General features: G+C 43.5%; 1 protein-coding gene across 1 annotated transcript; it reads left to right on the plus strand.

The window, feature by feature from the left end:
• Positions 1 to 2,776: 2,776 nt before the first annotated feature.
• On the plus strand, positions 2,777 to 3,343 carry LOC111906001 (uncharacterized). The gene has a single exon (XM_023901744.1). The coding sequence runs from the start codon at positions 2,777 to 2,779 to the stop codon at positions 3,341 to 3,343; it is 567 nt and encodes a 188-aa protein (XP_023757512.1).
• Positions 3,344 to 12,056: the final 8,713 nt, after the last annotated feature.

The following is a 12,056-nucleotide window of genomic DNA, read 5'->3' on the forward strand; positions in this document are numbered from 1 at the left end:
CGATTTTGACTATTGTCACACCAATATAGGCCCAAAGCCTAACAATGATTCAATGTCAGAAAGGCTAGTGGCCTAACAAAGCCCAAAAACCTAATAGTCCAAATATGGCCTAAACCACAAAATCCATGACCAGGCCTAGTACGCTATGTGTACCAAAAGTACGCTTGGTGTACTGGATGGCTTGCCTGATCGGGGAATTGGATGACTACGCTTGCATACGCCCATCGTATGCACCCATTAAGCCTTTTTTCATTAAGCACTTAATGCTTACAACTAGACGTCCAAACTTCAGATCCAAGCCTTGGGGAATGCCTTAATCCATAACGTTACTAACTTGGAGCCTTTGCATGGCTCAAATGAACTCAAACCCTAGATTTAGCATCCTACTTCCACTAAATGGACATAAACACATGCATGGTTGATCCTCAACCATCAACATGCTAACTTTATGGACTAGGGACCTCAAAAACATCAAGAGAAGCAACTCGTAACTTCTGGAGTGAAAGAATCCTACTGGATGTCATTTATGGGACTAAAAAATGAATAAAACTCCAAAATAACTAGATCTAATCATACAATGAGCAAGTTTCAAGCTTTATGCATAAATGAAGCTGGAAATGATGAGTGAAATATGGATCTACAAGTTGTCCCTTGATCAAATCTCCTTCTTCAAGTTTCTTTTTCCTTAAGGTTTACCAACACACACACTAAAACACACACAAAGAGGTCAAATCTTCTATAGATGGGTTAGGGTTCGAAACGAGGTTCAAAGGGTAATGAGGGTTGTGAAATGAGAGGATCATGGGTCATAATGTTGCTTAAATAAGGTCCAAACCCTAAAAATTAGGGTTTGTCCCTTGATTACGTACGCCCAACATATTATTTTTCCAAAAATGGCAACAATGCCCCCTACGGACGAGATTTGCAAACTATTTACGCACCAAGGGTAAAAATAAAAGTACCTTGAATCGACCGTTACAAATTAAGTCAAAATATAAGTACCTTCACATCTGTTTTCTGTAGCTGCACCGTCAACTATGCTTTTTTATTTGAGTGACACTTATCATAAATCTCTTTTACATGTTTTCTTTTAAAATTGATTAATAATAGTAGTATATCTTAGTTCCCATTCGTTGACACCCTTACTTACCTAAGCTATGTTATTCATGATCAAGTACACTTCTTGATGTAGATAGTCTCAATTTGATTTGTTCGGTTTTATAAATTTAAAACTAGATTTGTATTTCAAATTTATTTTATAGAGTATCTTTGACACATCACACACGTTTAGAAAATATTAAAAATCGGGGTTTAATGTTCTTTCAAATATATTTCTTATACTTTTCCTTTTTTAGATAATTTTATTTTTGAGCATGAATGCAAGTTATCCTATTTTTTTAGGTTGCAAACAACATGTTTGGTGATGAATTCTAGAATGCAAAAACTGCTTTTTTAATAATGTTGTTGCGAATGATCATTCCTTCCTATTAAATGAAACATAATTTTACCTAACCAAGAATACTATTATATGATAATCTATAACAACTAGGAAAATGGTCATGTTACACTATGGAATTGTTTGATTGAATGTACTAGTGGTTTCATGTATAATAGAGTAATAGTCTTATGCATTTTTTTTGTTTATGACCTATTTACAATTGTTTTCTTATTAAGGCATCGTTGGATGACAAAGTGAAGTATATTTTTATAGCATAATGTAAGTGAATTGCCAACTCATTATTGGTTAAAATTTTAGTGTTTCAAATGGTATAAGTTGTAAGGTTAGAAGGTGTGGGCTCACCAAGGGGCTCAACATCCTCGACGCACACCGGGCCGACCCCTCGGCTTGCTGAGTTTGGCTTGGTTTCTCGGTGAATTAATGTCAAGTTTAATGGACCAGTGAGGAATAGGGGTAGCTGCAATGACTATTTCCATTTATTTTTTAAAACTCCTATAAATACTAAAACCTTAAACTATTTTAACTCATCAACATCAACTTACAACTCATATACACTCTCTCAAAATGTCATCTTCGTCATCTTCATCGAGCATGTTTGACACCTTGCTTGAAACGACCATAAAGGTTATTCAGGAGGTAGAACATATGAGCAAGCATCTACAACAACAATATGCGGAGAATGCACGTCGGAGGAAGAGAAGATACATACAAAGATTTCATGAGGCGGCTAATGAACGAATCATGCAATATTACTTTGTGGATGACGCCAACTTTATAGGATATTATTTTCGTTGCTGGTTCCATATGCATAAATTTCTGTTTTTGCGTATAGTCAACGATGTCATGACAAAGTGTCCATTTTTTCAACAACGTCAAGATGCTAGATGTACAGTTGGTTTTATTCCTATACAAAAATGCATCGCTGTACTTCGTCAATTAGCATATGCCACTTGCCCCGATGCACTAGAGGAGAACCTTAGGATGTCTAAATGTACTGCACGAACTGGCCTTCACAAATTTTGCAAGTATGTCATGAGATTATATGGTCCACGATATCTACGCAAACCTACTTGTAGTGACATCCAACAATTGTATGATCACCACTCAAACTTGCACAATTTTCCTGGAATGTTAGGAAGCCTAGATTGCCTCCATTGGGGATGGGGTTGTTTTCTGAATGCCTATAAAGGGCAATACACCCGAGGCGATCATGGTTGTCCAACCATTAAACTTGAAGCGGTAACCTCACAAGATATGTGGATATGACATGCATTCTTTGGCTTACCTGGCTCCCTCAATGACATTAATGTTCTTAACATGTCTCCGTTACTTGACGACATGTATAACGGGACTTCACCCGAATCATCTTTTCAAGTAGCTGAAACATCATATAGGAATGGTTATTATCTTGTGGATGTGATCTATCCGGAGTGTGCTTGTTTTGTGAAGTCATTGTCTTGTCCAAATGATTGTAAAAGGTTGAAGTTTAAGAGAGCTCAAGAGCGGGTGAGAAAGGATGTTGAACGAGCATTTAGAGCTTTGAAAAAACGTTGGCATATTCTTAAATATCCCGCACCATATATGGAGGAGAAGAAAATGAGAGATGTGATGTATACTTGTATCATATTGCATAATATGACTCTTGAAGACGAAGGAAATGCAATATGTGAGTATGACGGAAACGAGATCGTTCCACCGACACAAGCCTTTGTGGTTGGAAGCACGGAGTATATGTTGAGGAGGGCACTAGTTCATGATGTTGAGTCGCATCATGTTTTTCGTAGGGACTTGATGGAACATATTTGGAATGTTGACCACATCGATCTTAAAGTGGAACCGTTCGACGATTTAGTAGGTCAATTTTCTGATGAAGATGTCCTTTAAGTCTATCTAGGTTTGGTAATTTTAGTTTCTATAGTTTTAATTTTAAATTCTATTCTTTTTGGTTTGTTTGTTGTATTTTTGAATTTCTATGTTTTTATTTTAAGTTTAATGAATTTTTGGTTTTTAAAAAATGCTATGTTTGGAATATATATTTTGTATATTTTTAAAAACGTAACCCACGTCTAGCAAATGTCAAATTTTGGCTAAAGTGAGGCAAGTGTGGCGTGGCACCTAGTAGACCATGACAAGTGTGACACCACATCCACTAGCCTAATTTGGGCCGCTTTGGATGCCATCTTTGATCAAAGCCCCAAATCTATTTTTATTTAAAAAATTTCATTTGAAGTATGAGGGTTTTGATTGAAAATTCAATTATCTATCTTTTTTCTTTTTTGGAAGATTATTTATATTATAAATTATAATTATTATTGTTTGTTTTGTATTTGTTTTATCTTTTTTTAGGATTAAAGAAATCTTGGCTAGATTCAATTGTATTAGGTTTAGCAAAGTATTGAGAATGTAGGTGGGGTTTACGTTAAATGGGGGTAGCTTTTTCCAGAGTTAAAGTTCTGTAATTTAGAGTAGTGTACAACTTTTGAAGCATGAGATACAAGAGTTTTTTGCTTCATTTTCTGATTTTGGGCAATTTGATTCGGAAAGGGAGGGTAAAACTGGTATTTAATTATTATGATTTTTATATTAAAGTTAAATGCTTAAAGTATAGCAAATGATATAAGACCATCTCTAACCCACTTCCATATTTTTCCATAAAAATGAAGCAAAAAATGGGGTAAATAGTGCTTCATCTTCAACCCTACACATTCTCCTTCTTTGGAATCGCTAACTTCTACGGATAACCTGACAATCCAATCTCTTACCGAATCACCACCATTATGTCATTTTCCTCTTGTGATGGAACTGCCGTCATCAATGAAATACTGGTATGCAAAGACAAATTATGTATCTTTCATTAATAACTTACAACAATATAGCACATCAACAAAACATTCATCTAGAAATACACACTTTACACATAGACATCAATGGTGTGATACTGACATCCCCACCATCAATATCTTTGACATTCACAACACCTTGTTTGATACCCATGCTAACATCATTCAATCAAGGTAACATAACATGCCTATTTAAGAAAATAACATGTTCTTTTACCTCTACAACCTAATATGCTTCCACATCCTCTAGAAATGTAGCTAACAACCAAGAATCATTATTGATTTTTGATAGTGTGTAGATATGGTAGCTTTTACACAAGTTAAAATCAGTCACTTCAACACGTATTTCATACCATTGATCCACAATCATATTTAACTCATCAAAAAATGCATCTTATTCCCATATTCTGGAAACCCCTTGACCATGTCATTTGCACTTTCCCTAACAGACCTGATGCATCTTGATTAAAGAGAACCGTAAACATTACACCAAAATTGTCTCTATACCATACCTGAATCTCATATCAAGAACAAGAAATACCAACTTTACGTTAGTTTATTCATTACAAAATTAAGCATATTCCACAAATTAGAAGAGAAGTGTAACATGTACTCATAACCACATCTAGAGGTATTGCACTTTGGAGACTCTCAAGACTTGATCTCATCAATGCTAAATCTATCAGTGACATCCGAGTCCACACTACGATGACATTTCCCACATGCAACATAAAACCAATGTTGCTCTTTCTAAATAGCCATGATGTCCCTAATCAACACCAACTTAGTTTCCTAAGAACAGTAAAAACAATCTAACACTAACAATCATACATAAGTAATACCATGAAGTACAAATTTAATACCTCCCCCAAGTCCCTAAGAAAAATTGCCAACATCCTTTGACAACCAGGGGCAAATTCGTCCAGTATGGGATCATCCTTTATACATTCCATATCTACAAACTTCTTCGGTTCAACAAAATCTATGATGCACTGCAAATACAATTCAGAAACTAATGACATAACTTTTAAAGTGTACCATTTTCCATATAATTGAACATGTATGTACCGTTTTTTAAAGACCACAACATCGTCGGATGCTGCATTAACAATTACCATTGTCATAAAAAATTAGTTACTGACCACATGGTGAACTATAACTGTTGGGGTTTTATTCAAAAATCCGGTTTCTCAACCGGTAAAAATGGCAACAGAAACTTTAAAAATATTGAATAAAACTAAAGCTATTTTACCCACCAAGGATCATTTTGCAAGAGTTAGAAAGATTAAAACAACCATAGAAGGGAAAGCATAACAACCTTTGAAGACTTTGATCCTCATGGGAGGTTGGAAGTTGATGAAGTGTGACATGAAACTCTAAAACAAGAGTTCTCTAGAAGTATCCACGAAGCTAGAGTAGAACCATCAAAACATGCTAGTATTCACTTGTAATTTGTTGTTCATAAGCCTTTGAAATATATACCAAATATATGTTCAAGGGTGAAGCAACAAAGGGACATTCTTTGACATCAAAATGCAAGAGAATGGAGGAGGATGAGAGCTTATGAAGCTCGAAATTTGGTAGCCCCATAGAGAGGAAAGGTGCTCTCGGTTTTAGGCTCCAAAGAAGAAGAAGAATGAGGATTGCAAGAATTATGATCCAACCTTCCATGCCCTCCCTTATATAATGGCCAAAAAGTAAGAAGAGACCATAAAACAAAAGCATGAGACATGTTTCTTACAATCATGGTAGAATTGATTAAACAATTCAAAAGAAGACCATGCTTGGTCTCCTCTCACTTTGTAACGACCCAATTTTCACGACCAAAAATTTTGTTTTAAAAACATTACTTTAGAAAATATTAATAACTAAAAACATCGTTTGATCAACCACAACATAAAGTGAACCATGTCTGAAAACCAAAACATACAACCAATCAAAATATCAGAGTATCAATCCCAGTAAAGCTCGTAACTACGGAAACAAGAGAGTGTGTGTGTGACATGCTGCTACCGCGCCGGCTCCTTTCCCCTAGCTGAGGAGGTACCTGAAACCAAAACTGAAAACTGTAAGCACAAAGCTTAGTGAGTTCCCCCATAATACCCCATACCATGCAACATATAACAACCAATGTTCAGCTAGGAGTTACTGGCCTTGCCCACACTCGGGAAGATACGGGCCCTGCCCACACTTCGCTAGCCGGGAGATACAGGCCTCGCCCACACTTGTGAAGATACGGGCCCTGCCCACACTTCGCTATCTGGGAGGTACGGGCCTAGCCCACACTCCAACCTCAGAGAGATACGGGCCCTGCCCACACTCAACTGCTAACCCATAACATACAAGTATCATGCAGACAACAAGTATAAGCAACTCTATCATATTAACACATATATCATACTTGACTAAACCCAGAGATACGGGCTCGGCCCACACTCTAGTACTAGCATCTCGTCTACGCGGGTCGGCCTTGGTGCCTTAGACCCGTTCCTACTGGAAAGGAAACTCACCTCGAAATAGCTGCTGGTCTGTGTGGGAATCGATCACCTACTACTGCTGCTGCTGCTCCGGAAGCCCTCCGGCTGCAATTCCCACAACATACTCAATCAAACACTGCTCACTGACCTTTGGGTAAAATAACCATTTTACCCCTGACCATGCCCTAAGTCAAAGTCGGAGTCAACTTTCAGTTGACCCGACTCGCCGAGTTGGCTTTCCAACTCGCCAAGTCACCACCCAAACGATTGACCTGAGTCCCGATCCTACCCGTCGAGTTAGGCGACGACTCGACGGGTTCACCTTCTTAACCAATATTCAAGTCCTTCATCCTACTCGCCGAGTTGTATGAACAACTCGTCGAGTTCATCTTCATCCGATGAACACTTATGCTGCGACTCGCCGAGTTGTATGAACAACTCGCCGAGTCTGTTCTTGATCTAAGGAGATTGCCTTGAACTCGCCGAGTCAGGGCATTGACTCGCCGAGTACCTCCATAGATGAGTTAAGCTTCCGACTCACTGAGTCACACCCCGTGACTCACTGCTCACTCGACACTACGAAAAGGGGACAAACTCGGAGACTCGCGAACGACTCGCCGAGTCATATGAACGACTCGCCGAGTCGCTGCCATGCACCCACCAAATACACAGATTTGCTCGATTCGAGTCCATGCCATTCACAGATCTGGACTTCTAGGACACGAATCACACGTAAAGTTTCCAACTTTACGTGTGGATATTCACCAATATGGATTTTAGGGCTCAAAATGCCTCAAAAGGGTAGATCTAGGGTGAACAAGCAACATGGGGCCATAAAGCTAACAGATCTGAGCTCCTGGAGCTCAATCTTGCCTAGATCTAAGGGCCAATAAGCCTATTACGAAATAATTTGCACATACAAACTTGGGGTTTGGCTCAAGAATGACTCACATGAAGTAATAAGCATAGAAACAGGGGAAAAATGGATTATACCTCAAAGGAACCGCTGAAAGAGAGCAAAGATGCCTAGATTCCTTTCCCTCCTCTTGATCTACTTCCCCTTTTTCCTCGAAACCTTCAAGAACACACACAATAGCCTCAAACTCTCAAGGAACAAGCTTAGAACGAGGGTTGGGAGCTCTGGGGAGAGAATGGGGGCTGGCCTGGGTGGATAAGTCCTTTAAATAGGGTGCAAACCCCTGAAACTTAGGGTTTCATCCAACAGATGTGACTCGCCGAGTCCAGGATATGGACTCGCCGAGTCACCAACTTAAACGTGTCCCGAGTCCCGCATCCACTCGGCGAGTCGGACCTATGACTCGCCGAGTCCAAGGCTAAAAAAAAAGGAAATACTCAAATAACATTTACGTACCAGGAACCGGGTGCTACAAATCTCCCCCACTTATTTTAGACTTCGTCCTCGAAGTCTGCTGCTCGATCCTGAAGCAGCTCGGGATAATGCTCCATCATCTCGTCCACCGGCTCCCAAGTCCATTCCGAACCCTTGCGGTGCTGCCATTGCACCTTCACTAGCTCCACCTTCTTGTTCCTCAAATCCTTCGACTTCCTGTCGAGGATTGCGACTGGGCGCTCAATGTAATTCAGGCTGTCATCAACCTGAATATCCTCCAAAGGTACTACTGCAGAATCGTCCACTAGGCACTTTTGCAACTGAGAAACATGGAAAGTGCTGTGGATCTGGCTGAGCTCGGCTGGCAGATCCAACCTATACGCTACCTTGCCCACCCGGGCTACGACCCTGAACGGTCCGATGAATCGCGGGCCCAACTTGCCCCGCTTCCTGAATCGAATGACGCCTTTCCAGGGCGACTCCTTCAGGAGAACCATATCCCCGACTTGGAACTCCAAATCGGATCGACGCTTGTCGGCATAACTTTTCTGCCGACTCTGAGCAGTCTGAAGCCTGCTCCGGACCTGCTGGATCCTCTCGGTTGTCTTGAGCACCACTTCGGTGCTCCCCATGACCCTCTGGCCAACTTCACCCCAGCATATCAGGGTCCCACACCTCCGTCCGTACAACATCTCGAAGGGAGGGCGGTCGATACTCGCGTGATAGCTGTTGTTGTAGGAGAACTCGGCCAGGGGAAGATAGGTATCCCAGCTACCACCGAAGTCTAGCACGCACGCCCGCAGCATATCCTCCAGAGTCTGGATGGTCCGCTCGCTCTGCCCATCCGTCTGCGGGTGAAAGGCAGTGCTAAAATGCAGACGAGTGCCCAACTCGTCATGGAATCTCTTCCAAAACCTGGAAGTAAAACGCACATCCCTGTCCGAGATCACCGATACTGGCACCCCATGTCGTGCCACAATCTCCCTGATATAGATGTCGGCCAATTTCTCGGCCGATATGCTCTCCTGAATCGGAATAAAGTGAGCACTCTTGGTCAATCTATCAACGATGACCCAAATCGAATCCACTCCACGTGCGGTCCTGGGAAGCTTCGTGATAAAATCCATCGTGATATCTTCCCATTTCCACAGTGGAATATCCAACGGCTGCATCTTGCCATGCGGTCTCTGATGTTCGGCCTTGACCTTCCTGCAGGTCAAACATCGCTCGACATACCATGCCACATCCCGCTTCATGCAGGGCCACCAATAGTCTAGACGAAGATCCCTATACATCTTCGTCACCCCGGGATGAATAGAGAATCGGGACTTGTGCGCCTCCTCCATCAAAATCTGGCGCACGCCTCCGTGATACGGTACCCACACCCTACGGTGTAGTGTCAATAGTCCTCGGCTATCATAATCAAAGGAGGGAACCTGACCCACCACGCGCTCTCTCTTCCGATGCTCCTCCTTGATAGCCTCCTGTTGAGCCTCCCGAATCTGCTCCAACAGGGGAGTCACCACGGTCATCCTCATACAAACGTCCCTGATCGGCGCCGCCTTGCGGCTAAGCGCGTCGGCCACCACATTGGCCTTCCCCGGGTGGTAAAGGATCTCACAATCATAATCCTTCACCACGTCCAACCATCGACGCTGCCTCATGTTCAGATTCGGCTGATCCATGAGGTACCTCAAACTCTTGTGATCCGTGTAGATGGTACATCGAACCCCGTAGAGGTAATGCCGCCAAATCTTGAGGGCAAAAACCACCGCCCCCAACTCCAAATCGTGCGTCGGGTAGTTCGCCTCGTGAGGCTTGAGCTGCCTCGAAGCGTAGGCAATGACATGCCCCCTCTGCATCAGTACCGCGCCCAACCCAGAAATGGATGCATCACAATAAACCACAAAATCCTCTACGCCCTCTGGCAGGGCTAAGATCAGCGCCTCACACAATCTCTGTCTCAGCGTCTCAAATGCAGCCTGCTGCTCGGGTCCCCACTGAAAGACCACAACTTTCTTCGTCAGCCGCGTCAGGGGTACGACTATCTTGGAGAAATCCTGGATAAATCTCTGATAGTAGCCTGCCAATCCCAGGAAACTCCGAATCTCAGATGGAGACTTCGGAACCTCCCATCTCATCACGGCCTCGACCTTGGCCGGATCGACCAGAATCCCGTTCTGGTTGACGAGGTGTCCAAGAAATTGCACCTCGCGCAACCAAAACTCACACTTGGAGAACTTGGCATACAAGCTCTCCCTCCTCAGGGTCTCCAACACCTCTCTCAGATGCTCCTCATGTTCCTCCCGAGTCTTGGAATAAACCAAGATATCATCGATAAAGACTATCACAGACCGATCCAACATCGGTCTGCATACGCGGTTCATGAGGTCCATGAACGCGGCATGAGCATTGGTGAGCCCAAACGGCATCACCACGAACTCATAATGGCCATAGCGCGTCCGAAACACGGTCTTTTGCATATCTTCCTCCCTGACCCTCATCTGATGATAACCCGAACGCAAATCAATCTTGGAGAACCAAGATGCTCCCTGAAGCTGATCAAAGAGGTCATCAATCCTCGGAAGCGGGTAACGGTTCTTCACCGTTACCTTGTTCAGCTCCCGATAATCTACACACATCCGATGCGACCCGTCCTTCTTCTTCACAAACAGAATCGGGGCTCCCCAGGGTGAACTGCTCGGACGAATAAATCCCTTGTCTAGCAGCTCCTGCAGCTGCGTAGACAACTCCTGCATCTCAGGAGGAGCCAACCTATACGGTGCCTTGGCTATCGGAGCCGCACCAGGAACAAGGTCAATCTGGAACTCCACCTGTCGCTCCGGAGGTATCCCAGGAAGCTCCTTTGGGAAAACATCTGCAAAGTCTCGGACCACCGGAACCTCACTCACTGTCGCCTTACCCGCCTCCTGGGTATCCATCACATACGCGGCATATCTTGCGCATCCCTGCTGAAGGTAGCGCCTAGCCCTCGCTGCTGAACATACAACGGGTCCATACTGAGGCCTCTCACCATGAATCACTAACTCTCCCCTGCTTGGGGTCCTGACCCGCACTAGCTGCTGCGCGCAATCTATCACCGCCCCATTAGGGCTCATCCAATCCATGCCTATAATCACCTTGTTCCCACGCAACGGAATGGGAACCAAATCTACCAAATAGCGCTCCTCGAACAAACACAGCACGCAATCTCGAAATACCATCGATGCTCGCACCGATCGATCGTCAGCAATCTCCACCTCCAAAGGGCAATCTAACTCGCCCGATGACTCGTGAAACTTCTTGCTAAGCGCAAGGGAAACAAATGATCGGGACGCACCCGAGTCGAACAACACCTGAACTGGAAGGCCGTTCACATGGAACGATCCTAAAGCATACATATACATAAAGAGCACATATCAATAACATAACATCATAAAAATAAGATAGAGGGAAAGAATCATACCCGTCACCACATCGGGTGCGGCGCGTGCCTCCTTGGTAGTCAGCTGGAATGCTCGGCTCCTCACCACTGGAGCCTCTGCCTTGCCCTGCCGGCCATCCGTGATCCGCAGGGTCGCTGGAGCTGGCGCCTTCACTGGTGCTGCACCTGTCAACTGGGGGCAATTGGCCTTCTTGTGGCCCCTCTGGTTGCAGTGAAAACACAACAACTCCGATGTCTGAATAGCTGAAACTGGAGTTGTACAATCCCTGCTAAAGTGCCCTGCCTTGCCGCACTTGTAGCAGCCTACTAATCCCATCCTACATGCCCGCACATGCGTCCTGCCGCATTTCCCGCAGCGGCTCGGTCCTGACTGGCCTTTCGGCCTACCATCTGATCCCTTGGGCTTCTTCCCCGAAGCCCCTCCTGCCTGACCCTCCTCTAATTTCCGTTTCCGGATGTGCTCCAAATCTATCTCCCTCTCCCT

The sequence above is a fragment of the Lactuca sativa genome, chromosome 7, assembly GCF_002870075.4.
Source record: "Lactuca sativa cultivar Salinas chromosome 7, Lsat_Salinas_v11, whole genome shotgun sequence".
Lineage (NCBI taxonomy): Eukaryota > Viridiplantae > Streptophyta > Magnoliopsida > Asterales > Asteraceae > Lactuca > Lactuca sativa.